The sequence below is a fragment of the Scatophagus argus genome, chromosome 21 (assembly GCF_020382885.2).
Source record: "Scatophagus argus isolate fScaArg1 chromosome 21, fScaArg1.pri, whole genome shotgun sequence".
NCBI lineage: Eukaryota > Metazoa > Chordata > Actinopteri > Scatophagidae > Scatophagus > Scatophagus argus.
Genome location: NC_058513.1, coordinates 16,753,978 through 16,775,884, shown reverse-complemented (window position 1 = coordinate 16,775,884; position 21,907 = coordinate 16,753,978). Strand labels below are relative to the sequence as shown.

The 21,907-nt window shown below is 44.7% G+C and overlaps 2 protein-coding genes across 22 annotated transcripts in view; one reads left to right on the top strand and one right to left on the bottom strand.

Moving 5' to 3' along the window:
• The first annotated feature begins 629 nt into the window (after positions 1-629).
• LOC124052501 (zinc finger protein 260-like) lies at positions 630-4,769 on the top strand. Its single transcript, XM_046376834.1, has 3 exons — positions 630-864; positions 1,596-1,787; positions 1,976-4,769. The coding sequence occupies exons 1-3, from the start codon at positions 747-749 to the stop codon at positions 3,550-3,552; spliced, it is 1,887 nt and encodes a 628-aa protein (XP_046232790.1). The 5' UTR covers positions 630-746; the 3' UTR covers positions 3,553-4,769.
• Positions 4,770-5,137: 368 nt separating this feature from the next.
• LOC124052499 (ankyrin-3-like) overlaps positions 5,138-21,907 on the bottom strand; it is a 113,049-nt gene continuing 96,279 nt past the window's right edge. For all 21 annotated transcript variants that reach the window (XM_046376819.1, XM_046376813.1, XM_046376811.1 and 18 more), the window contains 10 exons: positions 17,690-17,764; positions 16,002-16,133; positions 15,695-15,838; positions 10,355-11,051; positions 10,105-10,273; positions 9,901-9,984; positions 8,262-8,345; positions 7,802-8,047; positions 7,199-7,270; positions 5,138-6,618 (listed from right to left, as the gene is read on the bottom strand). In XM_046376819.1, the coding sequence (XP_046232775.1) occupies positions 7,223-7,270; positions 7,802-8,047; positions 8,262-8,345; positions 9,901-9,984; positions 10,105-10,273; positions 10,355-11,051; positions 15,695-15,838; positions 16,002-16,133; positions 17,690-17,764 (1,679 nt within the window). In that variant the 3' untranslated portion in view covers positions 5,138-6,618; positions 7,199-7,222. The remainder of the gene's footprint in view (positions 6,619-7,198; positions 7,271-7,801; positions 8,048-8,261; positions 8,346-9,900; positions 9,985-10,104; positions 10,274-10,354; positions 11,052-15,694; positions 15,839-16,001; positions 16,134-17,689; positions 17,765-21,907) is intronic.

The following is a 21,907-nucleotide window of genomic DNA, read 5'->3' as shown; positions in this document are numbered from 1 at the left end:
AGTATCTGTTGCTGCAAGTTAGTTGTGTACAAACAAAATTTCCAGTAGACAAGAATCCGTCTCAACTTTAAAATCAGTATTTCAGTTTATTTAGAAGTAAACCAATTTAGCAGAAAACTCCCCCCCCCTTCGTCCACAGTTCAGCTGAACTGCTGATTCTGCAGTGCTGTTGTGTGTGTGTGTGTGTGTGTGTGTGTGTGTGTGTGTGAATACGATCACACAGACACGTGAGCTCCTCCACACGTTGGCATCAACACACAGCAATGATATCAACAGCCTTTTTTACAAAATAAAAAGTGAGCAACATTACTCAGGTGGTGTCAGGTTTAAAAGATTTGAACCTACATAATTTATCCTGCACAGCTGCAAGCACCTTTACTTTTAGTCCTCTGTAAGTCAAGTTATCGGATAATACAGCTGTACTTTAATTTAAGTAAATGCAGGACTTTTACTTGCAATGGAGTACTTTCACATTGTGGTATTGGTACTAAAGTAAAGGATCGAATTACTTCCTACACGACCTTACAGTCTGTGAGTGGTTGTAGTACCACTTAGAAACACGGGGTGGCGGTGTTTTACCATCAACCGAAGAAGAAGACGACGACCCCGGAAGTATTTTGGTTCACACCTACAGCGAGTTAGTTTTTTTTAAACATGTTTTTTTAATGGTTTTTGTGAAGCATGTGAGCGTCTGCCGTTATGCTTTAAAATGCTCGCAGGTTAAATAAAGTCCTCATCGGTCCATCATGGCTGAAATGCAGGCTTTGAGGGCGCTGGTGGCCGAGAGGCTGACGGCGGCCGCGGAGGAGATTTTGAGCGCCGTCGAGAGGATGACAACAGAGAGGAAGATGCTGCACACGCCAGGTGTGTAAACACACTTTGTACTGAGCTTCCGCTGCCAAACACCGCATCATCTGAACTCAGCAGTTCATGTTCTGGTTAAGATTGTCCAGGAAGTCATCAAAGAACCGACAGGTGTATTAGAGTCTCCGTGAAAAGCGACTTTTTGATTTATTTGGGGGCAAACCCGGTAACATTTATCAACTGGTGCGGTTTGTTTCGTGAAAGACTCTTTCCTGTTTTGGTTTTTTCTTTTTGTGGAAAAAGGTGTTGGATTTGAAATTGTTTGAATAACAAAAAAGTAAAATAACACAGATGTTAACCTGCGAAACAGAAACTAGACGTTGATTCATTTGTGTTTCCTGTAAAAGATGTGACTTTAGATTACCAACACTGAGGCGCTTTGGACTGAAGGAGTACGAAAGTGGACTTTAAAGGACCATTTGTGCTATTTTGAGCAGGGAAGGATGATACTGAAGACGGTGATATTTTGGCTGCAAATTCACAAATTTAAGACAAAAAACAATGTCTTGTGTTTTAAAGCAAATCAAATCAACTCAACATGTAGTTCAGTAATAAATACAGAAACACAAAACAACCTTCTTGTGGGAGGGCAAATTAAAGGAATATGTCACCCAAAAATGAAAATTCAGTCTTTATATACTCACCTTTTCTTTACTCACCCTCATCCTGATGGAAAATACTACGAATATTACTTCCAGTATTTACTCTGACTAGTTTCCTCCCGCCAACAGAAATGTCTCGTGAACAGCAGAGGGCGGCTGTGCGTGAGCGGCTGTCGGCGGTTGCTGATGAGATCTTCAGGATCCTGGAGATGATGATGAGCGAACACGAGACACAAGCCTCCGGTTCCCACGAGCAGATCCAACGTCAGCGCCAGCTGCTGGACATCACGCTGAAAACAGAGAAAAACTCACACAGAACAGGTGGATTTTACAGTAAATAATATTTATTTATTGCACAGCTTTGAGTGTAATTTTGTGAATTTTGAAAGAAAGCGATTCTAAAATCTCGTTTGACTGTTTATAGGAAATACTATAGTGGCCTTGATGTCAGATTTAGTTACAATTTGCAGCATCTCCAAGCTGAGTTTTCTCTTGGATCTTACCTTCAGACAGACTCTCAGGGTGCGACGGTGAAAAGGACGTTTCCTGTGTGCAGCACAAACGTGAGGAGGTGAACGGCTCTGGTCAGGCGCGGGAAACTTCAAATCTACGGCGGATTAAAGACGCGTCCACGGAGACAGACGGCTGTGAGTTGACCCACGGTAAGGCCACACATCTTCATCAAACGCAAAGAGCAGAAAAGGGCATCGCAGCTCTGGTGGACGCTGAGGCACGAGCAGAAGGGAGCGACCAGGAGGCTTCCTCTTCAAACAATTCAGAATCTGTGAGTGAAGATGATGATAGTGATGAAGAGCTAAATGAGAAATCGCTCAGATCAAACCAAAGAGCAAAATTTCAAAGTCAGGGTGCCGATTGTGGCAAAAAGTGCGGGACGTGTTTCCGCAAACGGGCGGAAAGGAAAAAACGCGCAAGGAAAATGGCTGCAACTGACAAGACTGGAGCTGCAGGGCGGAGCTGTTGCAGGGTGTGTGGAAAGGTCTTCCGGTACAAACGCTCCTTTCTGAAACACGTCCTTCAGCACGAACAGAGCTCAGATCTGTGTGGAGCCTGTGGAAAACATCTGGACTCGGACCAGAGCTTAAAGGTGCACCTACAAACCCACAGTGAAGAAAACATCTGCAGGGATCAAACGGATTCTGGCAGCAAAGTGGCTGACGGTGACGAGGACTGGAAGGACAGCGAAGGAAGTGACGATGGAGACGTTGAGACGTGTTTACAAAATCCACCAAAAACAAAAAATCAAGCATCAAACAAACCTCAGACGCCTAAAAATAAGGATTTATCTCATCTGAAATACCGCTGTAAAGTGTGCGGCAAGTCTTTCTGCTACAGAGCCTCCTTTCTGAAGCACGTGCAAGAAGACGAGCGGGACACAGATCGTTGCGGCGTGTGCGGCGAACATTTCGAGTCCGAGGAGAGCTTGAGGCTTCACTTGCAGACGTACATCCGAACGAACGAGTGCGAGGTTTGTGGCAAACACTTTGACGGGCACAAACAGCTGGAGATGCACATGAGGACCCACACAGGAGAGAAGCCGTACGTCTGCGCCGTCTGCGGCAAAGCCTTCGCCCAAAACGGGAACCTGATGGGACACATGAGGGTTCACACGGGGGAGAAGCCGTACGTCTGCAGCGTCTGCGGTCAGAGCTTCAGCTTCAAAGAGTACATGATGGCTCATATGAGGATCCACACGGGCGAGAAGCCGTTTCTTTGCAGCGTCTGTGGAAAAGGCTTCCGGCAGAGGGGAACTCTGAAAACCCACATGATGATCCACACGGGAAAGTCCACGCACTGCTGCGGCATATGTGACAAAAGGTTCTACAAGAGCGGAGCGTTGAAGATCCACATGAGGTCCCACACGGGCGAAAAGCCGTATCTGTGCAACATCTGTGGGAAAAGCTTCACGGCGAGCGGCTCGCTGACCAAACACATGGGCGTCCACGACGGCGAGCGAACGCACGGCTGCAACGTCTGCGGCAAAGGATTCCTGAGGAAAGAGGAGCTGAAAAGACACGCTCAGACTCACAGGGACTCACAGTCCACGAGGCTGACGAGTCTTCAGTGACGATGACGAAATGAATCGTTTGTCGTTTTTCTTTCTCAGTTCAGAGCAGCTGCTGTTGATCAGACAAACCAACAAAACTGGCATTTTTGACTGTTTTCCGACATTTGTTTGTATGAAATACTTGTTGCGTTCCGCTGATGCATATAAAAATGGATGACACGTCTCCACTTCCTCTTACTGCACAAAAGTGCGAGCTAAATATCCCAGACGCGACTGCTGCCATCTTGTTCTACTGATGTCATTTGGAGCCAGAGTCTGTGCAGTAGCGATCGGAGGATGGAGCTGCAGTATTGAGTTCCCGCTCAAACACCCGTCTGAGCCAATCAGGAGCAGCTCAGCTTTCACCCATGACGTTTCAACCCTTTTTATATCATGAAATAACTAATTAAGACCAGACTTATCAGAAAAATTAGGACTTGAACATACATTAGCATGATAAGAGCATTTTAAAATGACAAAAACCATCTTTGGAAAACATTTATTTGACGTGTGCTAAGAGTTTTTAATTTGGCCCATGTCCCATCTGCTAACATGGAGGGGGAGGGGTTTATGAGCTGTACTGCAGCCAGCCACCAGAGGGCGGTCAAGATGTTTGGGTTCTCATGTCATCCATCTTTAAATCCAGTCAGTGGTACATTTCTGTTATTAGGCCAAGTCTGGTTTCCATGTTTTTTAATCTCATATGTTAAGTTGTGCTGTAATCTTATCCATTTTATCTTTTCACAAATGTTGAACTATTCCTTTAAATGGTAGTCCACCGTACAAGAAAAAGTGCTGAAAGAAAACTGTAGTTAGCAGTGCATTCTTGTTTAAAAAGTTTCAAAACCCCGTCATTTATATAAAGTAAATTACAATAATGTGTCCTGCTATATTTAGGCTACACAGAAGATTTGTTTTGCCAGCTTGCCTCCATACATCGAGCCTTCTTCAGAAGATCAGACTGAATCTTACATGAACTTGACCGAATTGTCAGAACATCTAGTGAAAGTTTAATACCCATTTTGTTCAGGATTTGACATTAGCTGAAATGTGGGACGCAGCGATTTATCGGCTGGTATTCACAGCAGATGGGATGACGCTGACTGTGGCTCATGTTTATCTGTTGATGAGGTTCTGGTCTGTGACATCCCCTTCATCAGTTTGCAAGACTGTGTGACCTTGTTTTGTGCCCGCAACAGGTGAATAAATAACAAAAAAAGACGGCGTCGTCAGTCGGATCGGATGTGTCACGTGTTCAATACGTACGACAGCTGTTTCACTGACTTAAACAATGACTCGATTATTGCACAAGTTTAATTTTAATCTCGTCTTTAACCGACGAGCTCTTATGTGACGCTGAATGTGTTGAACTCGTCTCAAAAAGAAAATTCAGTGTCTGATCAACTACTGATCAGTTTCCTTTAATCAGCAGTCTGTTTGTCGTCTTCTGGCGTGGAAAGTATCAAGCGTTAAATGTTGAAGAGAAAAACATCCAATCAAAGTTAATACGATGTGGAAACTGAAGGCTTTGAAGGTGAAAGTTTTTATGCATTTAACGTGTCTTGAAGGCCTCATGGAACTGACTGGGAGACACAAGACCAACTCGCAGGGTTTAAACACAATTTATTTTTATGCTTAAATAATTACTTGGATCATCCAGTGTAGGCTATGTTGGTTCTTCATACATGTCGGTACCAGATTTTTCATCAACAGTGGATGCTCAGGGTGGTTTTGTATGAAAAAAAGAAAAGACAAAACTTTAAAAAAAAACAAACAGATTTACACAGGAACAGAAAATCAGGTTTTTAACAAGGTGTGATCAATACTATGATTTATGTGATGTGGTAAAAACGATTAGACGTGGATGATGCCGCCAAAAACGAGATTCTCTGTTCTCGTGTAATTAACAGCCCGTTAAAGATAAAAGTCATCAAACCGTCAAAATGAAAAGAGCCCCCCTTTTTTTTAAAACCACAGCAGACCTAAAAGCTTTGACGTACACTTCTGGCTTGCATGATGGGCTTACAGATGGAGATGTTGCGTGCACACACACACACACACGCACGCTCTCACACACACACACGCACACACAGAGTCTGCAGGTTACATTCAGGGACCTTCCTGAAGCGTGAGACCGAAGCGTTTTCTATCTGCGCCACTCGAGTGCGTTTTCATCTTGGTAAAAACAGTTATAGATGACGGATGGTTGTGTTATTATGAGTGCTCACACACACAGAAGTACCATCAAAAATCATCCCTCTCTAGTTGTATTACAGTGCTTTTGAATTAGGAGGAAAAAAAAACAAAAAGGAAAGCAATAAAATTAAAGTGACGTCACATGCAGCAAAATATCATTTCTCTGGAGAAAGTCCCCACAGACAGAGCGGAAGTAGCTGTTGGCTTTCAAGAAACATCCTCTGTTCACCATCAGGCAGTTTCTTTTTCTCTCCATTTGTTTTGTTTTGTTTTTTTTTTTCCTCTTTTATATTCATTTGGAAGAGCGTGGCGGGTCACTCGAGGCTGCTCAAATGGCGTCGACCTCTCGGCACGAACGCACCGACTCTGCAAAGCTTTGACTCAAATCAGTGCATAAACAATCTGTGAAGCTACTCTTTTTTTCTTTTTTCCCCCCCAGATTTTATACAGTGTCATTTATATACATCAAAATCACCCATTTGCTATTAGATTTAATTTTCTTTGTTTAAAAAAAAGAACCGCGTGTTACAGCCCGATAACGTGGGTCCGCGAGGAAAATAACAGACCACATAAGGCGAGTCTGAGAGAGCGCGAATCGCACGTCTTTTTCCTTTTCTGTCAGCGGTTTTCAGATTCCTGTTTGGACCATCTTTGCTCACAGAGATGGGAAAGTTCCAGCTCACGTCCATGCGTGTCCTTCGGTGTCAGTTTCCAACACTGAGTGAGTTTTGGTGACATGCTCATGCGAAATCAAAGAGAAGTAACTTGTTTTTGCGTTGTCTTGCTGTAGAAACCATGCGCTGTAGGTGAAAGCTTCAGACACGTTATGGCCGATTGACGAGGCGTTTCCTCCCCGGGTGTGTGTGGTGTCTCAGGTGGACGTCAGTGGACCTGGAGGGTAAAGGATTACAGGTTTGCATTAACAAACGGGCAGGCATTCAGCACGTTGGACAGAGGCAGGCTAATCGTTTCCCTCCGCTTTCATTCTTTATGCTAAGCTACGCTAATCGCCTGCTGGCTCTGGCTTCATATTGAGCGTACAGACATTAAAGTGGTATCAACCTTCTCATCTAATTCAGCAAAAAAAGTGGATAACCCTCAAATAATGAGTAAAGGCAACTTGGTTGTCGGTTTTTGTAGACGTTTGACCTCCCATCCAAGAGGCTTCGTCAGCTCTGCCAGTCCAGGTGGGGGAGGCTGAAGGTATTTCACCTGTTCTCCAGTCACTGATGTCACTTGGATCAGTGACTGTAGATTGAGGGTAAGTCTGTGCGTAACCCACCGCACTGGACTGCATACACTTGGTTCCTCTTTTTGGGTTGGAAGTGTTGGGTTGGGCACAGAGGAGGAGGAGGTCTATGATGCTGCTTCCCAGGAGATTCAGCCACCCTCCACTCTTGACCTCATGACTGGACAGAATGATATTTATTGACCTCATGGGTGGGTATTAGGCAACTTATTAGCCTCTCACCTGGTTTAGTTGAGAGCTCTATTGTTATGACTGAATCTTCTTCCCTTGCTTCTTGCCGGCGCCGTCTCCAGGCTTGGCGGAGAGAGAGAGCGAAGTTCATCAAGAGGTAAAAAGAGAAAGTAAGGGGAGAGAAAACAAAAAGTTAACGTTGTGTTCAGGCTGAATACGACCCGTGAACGTTAATGAAGCACAGCCGAGCCCAACTACTGTTCGTCAGGAGATCACAGCAACATGCTGGAAGAAAGACGAGTTCAAGGAGAGAAAAAGAGGAGGTTAAAATGACTACTCCTGTTCATTTGCAAAGAAAATCACACATGCATGGACACATGTTAAGAGAAAGAAAAAAATAAGAGGAAACAACACAACACAACCACTGCAAACCGCACAACATGTCTTTTTTTTGCTCTTGTTTGTTTTAATGTTGTCTCTTGCCAGGCTAGATAAACAGCTGGTGGTTCTCCAACCAGGTGTCACCGAACCAGTGCAGGCAAAGAGGACGCGACGAGCCGTTAATAACAGTACACACAGCTACATCCTCATGCAGGTGTAGGTGGGTCAGGGCAACCCAGCTGACCAAGTGAGGCTGCTGGTTTTAACGCCAACCTCAGTTTTCCCTCTCAGGGTCTCCTCTCCGGACTTCACCGCTTTGTGGCCCTGACGGGAGCGCTTCCCCCTCTTCTTGCCCTTCCCCCCAGTGGCTCCTCCTCCTGCTGAGAGAGCAGCATCTGCTCCACCTGTCGCCACACCACCAACAACAACACCACCAACACCTTCTTCTGCAACAGTTTCGCCTTCACTTATCCTCCTGTCCTCCGTGTTGACCACACGGCGCACCACCTTTCTGATCACCTGTAGGGGGCAGAAGCATGTCAGGAGGAGGCGGAGGCGGGAGGCGGAGGCGGAGGGCAGGAAAGCATTTTGTGAGGAGGAATAATAGGAGGAGGAGGGTGTAGTGTGTGTGTGTGGATGGATGAGATGCCATGTGTGTTACTGTACTGAGTGTGTGTGTCATCAGCTAAATGAAGGTGTGACAGGTGGTGATGGAGGAGGTGAAGATGGTTACTTTTCTGGTGACCAGATTCCCGTCTTCATCTGTGAACTGCTCCTCCATCACAGACTCTCCAGGAATGTTTTTGGCCTCCTCTCCCTGAGGTGAAGGTTTAAAGGATGGGGTGGGAGGAGGATGGAGGAGTGAAAGAGGGAAGAGAAGGGTGGAGGTACAGGTTGGGAAAAGGTTTGCAAGGTTATCTGTAATTGTGGTTGTTATTCATCCTGTTATTTGGAAAGCAGAGAACATTTCCTAACATGTGAGCCCACCTGTCAAGCTTTCCTACTGTTATAATCAAGAATAAATAAATAAATCCTGAAACTAAAACCCGTGATTTGTGATGCAGGGTTGACCGCATGACACACGAGTTCTCACGCTGTTCTGAAGAAACCTTTGTTGCTCATTTCAGTTTTATTTTACGACCAAATTTTTGCATTTTTTTGGTTAAGGTTCGACTTTGTTGTGGTGCGAAAACAATTTCAGTTAATCATTTACTGTAAGCTCATCTCAGTTTCTGTCCAGAGGGACGAAAAACCCCCAAAAGATTCAAACTTTTAGCTGCAAACTCTGCTATGATGATGACTTTTTCCTTCAGACCACACAGATAAACACTGTCAGCTCCAAACTGAGGCTCCATTAACACAGAGAGACATCATCTGTGTTTTATAACACTTCTGATGATTGGTTAATCAACCTTTTCTTTACTGAAAAAAAGCCCAAATTCTGGTTCTAGTAAAAACAAGATCTGAGCACCTGGAAACTGGGTGCACATTTTTCAACATTCATAACATTTTACAGACCAAGGGATTAATCGATAATAAATGTAGTTGTTAGTTGAAGCTCATAAATAAAATGTTGAAGCATCTGGTCGATGTTCTTACGCAGAATTAAGAGAGAGCAAACAGGGTCAGGTTCAGGTTCAGGTTCAGGGTCCTGAAGTGGACATTCGACACGTTGGCCTGAATCAAACACACAGCACAGCCAACAGTCCACCGACCAGGTAGCAAAAACCAAACACCGAACAGCCCGGCTGGTGGTGTAGAGTTTCACACCAACAAGCAGTGAGTAGCACATCAAGCTGCAGCGAGACCCAACGTCCACACGCTCACACTCCTACCAAACTACAGTCAAGTTTCTGTCCAAACTGACGCAACCGCATGCCACTTAATCAGAATCAGCACTTTTCCATTCACTGCTGTCATGTGAGAGTCAGGTGACTCAGTACAGCGAATATGGCGCAATAAGGTGGTGTCATTAAAAGGTTAAACATAAGTGAGGGGTTTATCTTTGTTTCCTGTGACCATCTGAGGAAAGTTGCAGCCTCTCGTGTGCTGCTAATTTTCTTTCCTTCTATGGACGTTTAAGTCACATGAGTTATTGTTGTCAGTCTCTGTCACACTTTACGGCAACATATTTTTATCCATACACCATAAAAACAGTTGGACAGAAACCCACTCTGTGAACTCAGCATACAAACACTGCGACTGCACACAAACCCAGTCTGAATGTCACTCTATGAAACGCACAGTCACAATCGTTCTGTCTCTCTCTCAGTGAATCACTCTTCTTCACACTTTTGAGTCACAGATCTTAAGCAAGTTCACTCTGCAGCGAGCCGTCTAACACACACACACACACACCAGGCCTCACACACCTTCAGAATGACTCGTCTGCGGTACACCCGGGTGGTGACGGTGGTCTCCTCGTCAGAGCCGGACTCGTCAGCCCTTAGGCTCCCCTGACAGAGGCAGCCCAGTGGCATTAACGACCCGAATGTAAGTTCAAATGAAATATCGGTCCAATATAGCGTCAATCTGGGCGTCAAGAAAACAAAGTAAATAGCTGACACGACTCTCACCTGGACTTTGTGCTGGGACCTTTCACCTCCGTCCTCGTGTCCCCTGCTTGGTCCTGCTGTGCTGCTGTCCTCCTGAGAGCCCTTCTTCTTGGCCTCGTCACTGCGATCTCCGTTGTGTCTGTCGGCCTGAGCCGGGGGCTGCTCCAGAGAATCAGCCAGACTGTCTGGGCTGGGATGAGATACAACGAGGACATAAACTGAGATGCTGTCGAAAAAACTGAGAACTTGGCAGAACAAAATCACATCCTACCTGCCCTCCTCAGCACCGGGGCTTTGGCCAGGAGCTGCCGACTCTACGATCGCGCCGGACGTCTCGCTTCTCCAGCCTGGAACTGAGCACACGTCTTTTTCTGCTTGCTGTACTTGTTCGAGGATGGCTTTCACCCCCTCCTCTGTCATCTCCACATCCTCCAAGCCTCCCTCCAGGTTTATATCCTCCAGCAGACTCTGGAGCCTCTCCCGGGTCATCTCCTCCTCCTCTGCTTCTTCTTCCTGCCTTCCATTTCCGTGACCAGCGACTGTGGCAGCGTCCTCTTTTTGTTTTCCTCCCTGATGCTCCAAAACAAGCTCAGCATGCCCGTCTCTTTCCTTTCTGGATTGCTCTATTGCCCTCCTGTCATTATCCGGCCTCTCGTAAGACACCAGCCCTGACTTCTCCTCCGCAGACATCCCTGCTCCTGTAGTGGTCAAGGTCGTGTCTTCAGCCACAACAATGGGGGGCTCCGTGGCATCGGAGCGAGGGGCCGGGACGACCGTGAGGGGGTCGCTGCTGGAGGTGCTGGTGGTCTGAGTGAGAGAGAGGTCGCTAGGTCTAGTGAGGGTGGTCCTGGTAGGGGAGTCTGTGCTAGCATCGCCCTCGCTAAAGAAGTCATCTGAGCGCAGCGGGGTGGGGGGCACGTAGTTCAGGTCTGAGGGGGTTTTCAGCTCCAGATCTATATTTTGGTATCCTGGGTGGATGGCAGGAGTAGAGGGTTAGAGGGTAAGGGGATCGAAGAGGGAGGGAAAGAAAAAAGAGGAGAGGAGGAGGGGAGAGGTAGAGTGGTGGAGGTGATGAAATGAGAAACACTTGTAACATCTAAGGGTCAGATTTGTTCAGTAGTCACACAAGTCTAACCCAAATTCACTTTAACATGGATTATTTTGGCCACTTGGTGGCAGCAGAACAAGCTGGTAAAATAACAGTGACACATTATCACCTTTCAAGAATTTCCCTCCAGGGATTAATAAAGGAATTCTGATTCTGATTCTTATAAAGCAAAAGGGTCGCCCATCTACACCCAGACATGGAGCAACATTATTGTCCAATATTGTTGTTTTGGACTCCCACAGCTTGAAATATCTGTGTCTCTAGCAGCTAAATGCTCCACTGGTTCACCAGTTTTTTTTGTTGTTTTGTTTTGGTGCTGCGGGTTTTGATCATTAATTAATCCACTGGAAATGACAGCTGCAAACAAACAGCCGGCAAACATGTAGCTATTAAAGCCAGATATTTCTCTCAGAGCTAAAAGGAGAGGGAATATTGGACTTGGACAAGCCAGGTGACCACAAACACGACTATAAATGAATGCTAATGTTGCTCATCATTTGCTGGATGTGTGAATAAGCAGCTGTTTGCCAACATGTTTGGTATGTTATCGTTTGTTCTGCTGCCCCCAAGTGGCCAAAAAGGTCAATTAACTCTGCTGTAAGGATCCGCCTCGATCAGCAAACACATTTCTCAAACGTGTGGGGACTCGAGTGTGACTTCTGAACCAGCACGACAGAGAAGACACAGGACCAGATCACAAAGAGATGGAAACAGAATATAAAATGTAAGCTAGAAACCTCACATACACTGTATGTGTATAAATGTGTTTACGTGGACGTTCAGTCTCACTAATGTCATCTGTTCCTCAGCAACGGCTGCAGTAGTTTGGGTTTCAAACCGGCACTTAAGGTCGGCCAAGCCTTTTGTTAAAGCACTTAACGTCAGAGTCAGAGCTACTGATTTCCACAGAAATGTGAAATTAGAGAACGGGAGAGGAGTCCTCATTACAGCACATTAAAACAAGCCTGACTTCAGCTCATCGTCTCAGTAAGGGTTTGAGCGTGAGCAAAAGAATTAAAGCTGTAATTCAGGTAGGTTAGTTGTGTTGATTTCAACAAAAGGCAGAGACGTGCAGCGCGGGTTACATTTTAAATGTAGAGCTCAGGAACTGAACGATCCCGCCTGAAGTAAGAAGGGACACCAGGAGGGAGGGGAGAGGCTGGAGGGGAGATGGGAAACAAAGGGGGAGACGGGGAGTGTTGACTTGAGGGAGGAGAAGGGGAACGATAAGGTGGGCGAGAAGTAAGGGAAGTGGCAGGAAGAGGGGATGATGAAGGGGAAGAAAAGGAGAGAAATGTAGGAGTGGGAGGATGTGGAGGAGGAGGGGAGGCACGCATTAAAGAGGGTGAGGAGGGAGAAGAAGGTAAAGGGGGAGAAGGGGAAACATGAGCAGGAGAAGACGGAAAGATGGGAGAGGAAGGAACAGACACGTAGAGGGAGGCACAAGAAGTAGGTGGAGAGGAAAGTGGGGGAGACGACTGAGCAGGTGCAGGAGACGCAGAATGGGGAGGAGGGTGGAGAACAACAGGAGAAATGGAGGAAGAGGGAGGAGAGGAGGGCAGACGGAGGGGAGGGGGAGGAACGTGGTGAGGAATAGTCGGACGAGGGGAGAAGAACAAGGAGCAGCCAAAAGGGGGGGAGGAGGGAAGAGGAGGAGAGTAAGGCAGCATGAAGAAGTGAGGGAGAACAGGAGCTACAGGCAGGAGGTAAACGGGAGGCGTGGAAGGGGGAGACGGGAAGACAAAGACAGATGAGGGAGGTGGGTCAGCAGGAGGGGAAGGACAAGGGAAAGAGGTGACATGGCTGGGATGAGAGGGTGGAACACAAGAGGAGACGGAGGTGGAGGAGGGAGGAGGAGGAGTATGGAGAGGTGCGACAGGCTGAGGCGTTTGAGGACACAGGGGGAACGTAGGAGACCTGAGGAGTTTTGGAGCTATTCCAGTTATCACATTTCACAAGAGACAAAACAAAAGACAAAAAACACAGGACGGTTAGACGAGATGAAGAGACAAACAGCATCTGGAAACTGAAAAACGACATGAATGCACAGACAGTGGAGTGAACGGCTGACTGTTGAAGCTGTTAATGTTTTAGAAGCTGCAGCAGCGGAGAGATTGCACACCAAAGGCTTCTCAACAGCAGAAGCATCTCCTCCAACAGCAAGGAAAACAGTTCAAATGGCATTCACATCCTGGCTTTGTCCCGCATGAGGACACATGTTGGGATCCAGGAGGTCGCAAGTCTGTTGAGCTGCAAATTCATTCACATCGAGGAACTAAGAACAGGAAGGATGGGAACTGGAAATGCTTAAAAGGCCAAATTGTAAAAAAGATTTTCATACAGTATATCACATATACATTAGGTGCCAGTATTTCATCTTGTTTGTTTTACCAATATTTATTGTTGTTATTTTTGTATTTCCTCATAGTTGGAGGATTTGTCCTCTCCACATTACCAGGGATATAAGAGAAAATAAATCTCTTACTTTATTGAGATTTTGTGAATTATTTGCCAGAAAAAAAAATGGGTCAAATTTAACTTCTGACTACACTTTAAAATGAAATCCATTATTTATAATACGTGTGTAATTGTAGAATTCAAACTCTACAACTGCTGAACTGAAGACCACAGCCTTCCCACACGACTTGTGAACAGTTGTTAGTGCCAACAGGGGGCGCTCTTGCATTTCCAGTCTGAGCTCAGCAGAGAAGGTAAGAGCAGAAGCTGGGGTTGGATCCAGTCACTGTTGAAGTTAGCACAAGGTAGCGATTGGTGGAAATTAGCTTGTTAGTGGTGCTTAGCACTGAGAGAGGAATTTGCTGTAGGAGTTAGTCGCTCAGAAGCAAAAAGAGGAGGAGGAGGAGGAGGAGGAGGAGGAGGAGGAAGAGGCAGGCAGTCTGCTGGTCTCAAAGCAGGAGAAGCTGGGAGGCTCGGAGGGACCCAGGAGACGGCAGGTACAGTACAGCTAACAGCAGTTGACACAGAAGCATTATTATACACTGCACACTTTGAAAAGAGGTGTTTCATTTTCAGCCCACCCGCGAGTGTCGGAGCGCATCCTGAACACTCGTGGATGTGTTGAAAAGCCTCCACCCGTTTGGAGAGTGTTAAAGTGTACGTCAGAGCAGGCAGCCTCTCACACAAAGCCATAGCCATGCACTTTGTAGATTTCCCGTTTTTGGTTTCAATTTAAATCATCTTCGCAGAAAGTTCATCGGTCACTCAGAGCAGCGATAACACTGACCTTTGTGTCAAGATGACTTACAGAAAACTTAACGGACAGACTGGCGATGTGGCCCATTTCAGAAGTTTGTCTCCAAGTGTGCCAGTGGCTAATTCATCCACTGATTACTGAAGAGCGCTAACAGGGGCTCTTTATTTATGCTGAACATCCAACCACATACATATAATGGTTGGATACCTTTGTTAAATTATATAAGGGGATGCACAAACAGACGTAATGGGGAGGGCAGTTCAATAAAAGCACCCGCTGCACATGCTTGATTTAAAAAAAGCACAACACGGTCACAGTCAAGCCCATCCGGCCGCCTTTGCACCTCTGAACAGAAGTGAAGGCGTTTGCATATAAAGCAGCATCCGAGAAACATCTTATTGGGGCTTATTTCCATTTTGTAATCAGCTGTCATCGGGCACATGGTCATCAAATTTTTGAAATGTGCCTCACTGGGTCTGTCAGAATCAGAAAAATACTGGCAGCTGCCACATTTCATTTTTTATTTAAGAGGAAAGAGAGAAAGTTAGAAAGAGAGGAAAAAAGACTTGCCGTCCTGCTTAAAGCAAGCATGCTCTTATTATATTACTGTTATAATTGCGTTTTTTAATGTATTTTCTAATAGCACATGACGCACGTTGACAAAAAGGAGATGTGTTGGGCATCAGTTAACATACACATAAACATAACTGTTGTTAAACCAAGTTATGAACCAGTGCCCTGAGCCATCTGAAAAACGTGCTTCATTCATTAACGGCTCAAAAAGATTATCAACACACCGATCAGATGGGCCACACACCAGTTCATTAGTGGCTTATGTTTGCTTCATGCTGCTGAAAGTTTATACCAACAGTCACACATACTAAAGAGTGTCATGCGCCCATATTGTATACACGCTTTAAACATATATTTAGAAGTATCTTAAAATATACTGTATGTTAATAATAACAAAAAAAAAATTCTGTCACTCTCCGTTAACATTCGAATGACTAAGTGCTGCAAATAAATAACACTAACTAACAAGTCGGCTGGGCTGACTGTTTGATAAAGGTGACTCAAACGGTCCATTAACTGCTACGGCTCAATGAACCAGCCGGAGGCATGAAGCCATTTTGGTTAAACTCTAATCACATCCATTGTTCGTCCCGGCCTGATTGGTTCTGTGTTTGTGTACTCAGTCTGACAATCTGGCTGAGAGAGGAGGTGAGGAAGGATGAAGGGATAGACTGAGAGACAGACTGAAAGTTCAGCTAGGGTGGGCTACACTTTACCATCGGACTGATCCGGGAATACCGCGTTATCATCGGCAAAGCAGCGTGTGCCTGAAATGTTACCGTAGTCAAATATGGGCCCTTCCAGCAAAGTCACAATATCCAACCGATTGATCTTAGTCAGCACCGCAGTTAAAGTATCCGCTGGAGAGGAGAGAGAGACACAGACATCTCATGTACAGGAACTTGTTTCACATGTCGTCCTACCACAAAACCGTCATACTGGCACTCATATGGATCCACTTTATTCATAAACTAGCAACTGAAACACGAGTAGAGAAGGAAGACACACACACACTCTGCTTACTTGTGGCATTTTTACCGTCCCTGTGCACCCATTTCTTTAGGAGCATGAAGCTCTGTGCTGTCAGGGAATTGGGGTTCTCCACTCTGATGAAGTTGATCTCGTCCACAGAGAAATCCAGCTCCCTGGCCAGCTCTGGAACAGACAGCACAAAACGTTAACATTGTGAGGCATGAGAACTTCATTTTCTATGGAGGAAGCGTATGGTGAACATGTCTGCACTGACAGTGAGGCATTGCGATTTATCATCCAATAAATGGCATGTTCTGTTCTGTTTAGGAAAAAAAATCACAACCCTGCAACACACAAATTACTCTACAGATACAGAAACTTTGGCAAACAATTATCTGACCACATCCCTGACACATCACATCAAGGGATAAACAGCAGCGATAATTAGTGTGAGGCATTTAAATTAGATTTCAGGTATCTCACCTTCCACCTGATCAGTTCTCATGGCACAAACAAAACCCTCTTATGAGACCAGATGATATTAATGACATATCTTTATCTGATGAAAATTGAAAAGAATCCCTGTGATGTGTGTCAGTATTTTATTTCCTCAGTGCTCATTCGTTAAATGACTAACACACAGTGTGAAGCTAGCAAAGCAGGGAAATGCTGCCCGCAAGGACATAACGTTCAGCTGATCGGCTGGTTCGCTGCAGCTCTGCAACAGGAACGCACATTAAATATGGATTAGATTCCTTTTCGAGGCTGAACGCTCACTCAGTCACTGCGCTGGACACACGGCTACACAACTCGGCTATTCACACTCATACACACTTCTCACATACACACACACACACTGGGTGACGCCCAATCACACGCATGCGGGCAGACGTGGGGCAGTGCTGCAGTGCAGGTGGTCAGGCTTGGATCAAACTGCAGAGGCCACACCCTTATTCTCTTAATCGTCTTACGGTTCCTCTTAAATACTCAAAAACAAACATACAGGACATGAAAGAACATGAACACACTGTTCTACAAGTTTTTGGCTATTAGAATTAATAGTACATCTGTTACTATATATATTTTCACCCCCCCAACAACCAATATGTCTCATCACGCTGCTCAGTTGAGATGTTTTATCATAGATGTCCACCAGATGGCAGCACACACTGCAAAACTGATGGTCTCCTTCAGTCACGAGGGTTCTCATACTGAATCCTCTGTGTTGCAAGAGGGATATCGTATGTGACTGCTCGTCAGTATATCAGATATTATCATAAGTGAATCAGTTTAACAAGCTTCATGAGACTGAAAACAGTTTAAGGCATCAATCAAACTAATACTGAATATACTTACTTACTTAGATACGATTTCATGCCTATTATGTGTGTGTTTTTGAAAATTTTATTTATTTATTTTGTTTCCATTATGGGTTATTTTTATTTGTGCATTTGTTGTTTTATATATAGTGATTTCAGAGAGTGATACTTCATCATTTTCACTTGTACTTTCAGTGGCTGTTATGTTTCTAAACACCTTGATCCAGTAAGGAATGAAGAATAAAAGTTATCTCATTGGATGCTGAACTGACTGGAATGAAACTGATTTTACTGAAACATTACAGCTGTTTCTCCATGTCCTATCAATTACCGTGACAAAGACGTTTTTCTTGCATTGTGTCATGCTTGTTTATGAGTGGGATTTATGTGGTGAGAACACTGAGACGAGCGTTGACTCACCAGTCCAGCTGAGTCCGAGGTGGTCGGCTACTATCGCCATGCGGAGGTCTGTTCTCTCGCAGGGACTCTGAGGGCCTGTGAGAGGAAGCAGGGAAGGCCAGGACACAAACAGTTACCTTGTGATATTGAGACATGTGAATATCCAGTTAATCAAATGTTGTTCTCAGTAAGACAGACACAAAATGGTTTTTATAAAATGGCTGTAATGAAAGAAAAATTGGGATTGTGAACTGAAAGTTTGTCTGTAAACTTTAATGTGGTTAAACCGTAAAACCTATGACATGCCTAGTTAATGCGAACACCCACTAGCCTCAGTTGTTGTCTCTTTTTGCCATTTTCTGATAAATATTTATATCAAATCCCGTACTGCTGGCTACTGAACAAACATAAAGACTAACTTTAGCTCACTGTCCCAGAAAACAAAACCAAACAAAACCAAATTTCTGGCCAGACTCTCCTCAGTGATTCAGTTTGGATAATAGATCTCACGCAAAGAAATAGTTTAACATTTTGGGAAATAAGCTTCACGTGCTTGCAGTGGCAGAGGAGGTCATGACTGTTTCTGTAAGACTTTTTCTCTTTCTGTGATTAGCTTAGCTTTGCATAAAGACTGGAAAGAGGCTCGATGCCACAGGAAAACAAAAACAAATACAAAAGAAGAAAATCCTGCTTACTAGCATCTCTAAAGCTCACTAATCAACATCTTATATTTTTTTCAGTTAGCGCAAAAGCATAAAAATAAGAACTTGGGATTTTACATGGGGTTGTGTGACAGGTAATCTTTTGGCCAGGAACAGACTAAACAACAATGGTTCTTTCCCAAAATGTCAAACAATTCTTTTAACTTTTACAACAAACTGTGAGTAGGACTTTATTCTCTTTCTTTTTCTTAGTTATTAAACCTTGTGAAATGCAGATATGCCCACTAGATAGGACATAAGAAGTATTAGACTGCAATAGTGAAGATTTTCTATCTTAACATCTTTACTAGACTGTTTTTCATGCCATGGCTAATGATAAGTACACATAAAGTAAATCTCTGATTGGATCGTTGCAGTAACTTTAGGACTATGCTTATTAAAGATCAGATAAAACTGATAATATGAAATAAAATCCAAAACATGAGGATCTGTGAGGCCAGAAAAGAAAGAACAAAACTCACATTATCACACTAAAATGTTGGATGTTCAGTAGTAGTAGAATTAGTATTAAGCGTTCAAGGAGTTAAAGAGTTTTGTACCACATCACTAACAAAAGAAAAAAAAACATCTACCGTCAGGCGACACTCCCTCCCACTCATAAAAGCAATTCATGGCTTCAACTTGAAATCAAAAGTAATCCAGCTGTGGTGTGACATGGCTGACTACGCCGACACCCTCTTCTGCAGCTGACGTTCATATGATTGTCAAGTTCAACCAATGAATTGTTTTCGCGGTGTTTCCAGAGAGCAAAAGGACCACCAAATGATATCTACAAACCAGGCAAGCAGACCAAAACAAACACAAGGTCATATTTCCCCAGGCAATCTGCTGTAAGTCTTGACCATATCGATGGTGGAAGTGAATGGTGTGGTGGCATGTGGTGAAGTGCAAGGCTAACTTAACCTCTAGTGTGAAATTAAAGTGAAGGTGTGTGTGGTAGCATGTAGAACCCCACAGTATTAGGATTATTCATACTAACTCTTAACTCAGCCCTTGTAAGTGTGCTTATATTTTCTGATATTGAGATTGTAGTTCCAGTTCTGACCGTCAAAGAAATCACTACAGTCTGAGGTAACTAATGCACAACTTAGCCTTTACCCGCTTATCTAACTCAGACAGCACAGGACACAGAGAACAAGAATGACAGGAAGAAGAAGTGACAGCTACACTTACAAAGTCACGTCACAACGCACCCACAACAGCTACATGCATCTCATAGAGAAAGGTAAAGTATAACAAGTGTTTAGAAAGAGTTTACAAACTAGTCTCGTTCTCCGTGACAGGAGCCGTGATTGGTTGATCAACCTGACTCCCTTCCTCCTCCTTCTGCTCCTTCACTCCATGTGTCCGCCTACTCTTCCTCCTGCCCCTCCTCATCCTCTCACTGCTGGCCTGCTCAACCTCAGCTCTCACATCTCTAGCAGATGGTGTTGATGTGGTGGTGCTGGTGGAGGTGGAGGTAGAGGTGCGAGAAGGGCAGGAACTTCTAGAAGCTCTAGATGGCTCTGACAAGGAGGTGTTCCTGGTAGTGCTGAGGCTGCAACTCTCTTCGTCCTCAGTGGGCAATGTTTTCCCTTCTAACTTTGTCTCAGCTTCCTTGGGAGTGGTTTGGTCCAAAACACTGGCTGCCTGACTTGTGACGGACTTTGTTTTAGAGTTTTTAGAGACAACTGCACTGCTTTTTCTGCCTGTCTTATTCGTGCTACCTTTGCTTGGAGTTTTCATTATACTGTGTTCAGTTTTGGTTCTTCCTTTAGTTTGTTGCTTATTACCCATGGTCGTTTTAATGCATCTATCACTGACTACAGATTTGGTTTTCTGATCGCGGGAACCAAAGTAATACTTCTTGGCTTTCATTACTGGGATTCTAGATTTAGGAAATAAATTCTCAAAAGGGTCTAATCTTTCCTTGACATTATGCATGGCATGTATCCTGACGAGGAATTTATTAACATTTTCTTGTGCCTCGTCTTTCACAATTGGTCGACTTTGACTGCATAGTGTGGGGCTGCGCACCCTCACTGGTAACCTGGACTTGCATATCTTGCCTTTGACCTCTTTGGCTCCTTGGTTTGTTATTGCTACATTAGTAAAGGCGCTGCCTTCCTTGTTGTGCCCATCTAGCTGGCTGAAGGATGCTTCTATCCTGCTGACCTCCTGCAGAACAGGTCCCAAAGAGGACAACAAGTTGAACACAATACTGCCAGCCTGAAGATCTGAATGGGTCTCAGGGATATTGCTACAGGTATTGCTGCTACTTGTTTGGGTATTGCTAATCTGTTGTGAAAGTGCGGAAGAAATATCTGTGCTTTGGTAATAAGTGCTCTGATTTTCTGAGGCCCAGTCCAAATGGTCCCGCTGTTTAGATGTACCTGAAGAAATTCTGTGATATGAATAATAATCAGTGATGCCTGATGGTCTGTCACTCAAAGAGTTTTGTGTCGTGTCTGATGTATTAAAATGAGAATAATCTGTATGGTTTGAAGTGACAGAATAAGAACTATCTACTGTTGTTCCTGAGGTTATGTCATTAGAACCATCAGCGACGCCTGGTATTTTACCTTCAGAGCTTTTATTTGAAGCACTGGAGGTTCTCTCAGATGAAAATTTGAATCCTGTTCTAAAAGTGGAGAATTTGGGCTCAGTGTTGGGAGTTGAGTCTCTGCACGTGGTGTAACTGCCAGTCACATTAGATATTTCTAGCTGGACTGTAGTAGTTTGAATAGGGACTTGAAGGCCTGTTAAGGTATCTGTGGGATCCTGTGTATCAAAATGATCCCTGTGTTGTGAGTAAGCATCTACCTCAGGGTCCCTAACCCTGTACCTGCCGGCTGAGAAGTAATGCTCACCAATCTGAAAAAACTGGAGTCTCTCCTCCACCATGTCCCTCTTGCTCATGTCAATCGCACCACTGCGTGTCATCTCAAACATCTTCCCTTCATGGAAGGGGAATGGGTTTGGCTCGCTTGTTGGCGTGCTATCGTCCGTTGGTGTTCGGGCTGGGGTAGTATCTGGTGTTGTGGCCTGAGACTGGTCATCCACTGCCAGTCCAAAAGGCTTAGGCTCACCATTGCTGACTTGTGTTCCTTCCATGTCAACAACTTCTTCTTCTCCACCTCTACTGGGCCAGGGGTCAAAGTCCAGCCCCTTAGTGGCAACAGTCTTAAAAGGAGAATTAAACTCCTCTTCCAACTTATAACTAAAGTAAGTGTCTGAAAATCCCTCTTTATCTGAGTGTTTTTGTTCCTGACTTTTAACCCCATCCTTACTAACACTATCAGGTTTGTCACCGTTCAAGAGGGTGTCTTTTTTCAAAGTGTCTTTCTGACATTCCTCTGGGGTTTTCTCCTCTTCAATAACTTCCAGTTTGGTTGGAGGAAAAGAGCGGTCAGAAGACCTAAATGAGTCTGTTGCCCACACGTCTCTCCGACTGTCTGGAAGACCGAACAACCGTAGATCTGCCTGCTCGCACAGTCCATCGTCCTCATCCTGAAGTTCATATCCATCTAGTGAGTCT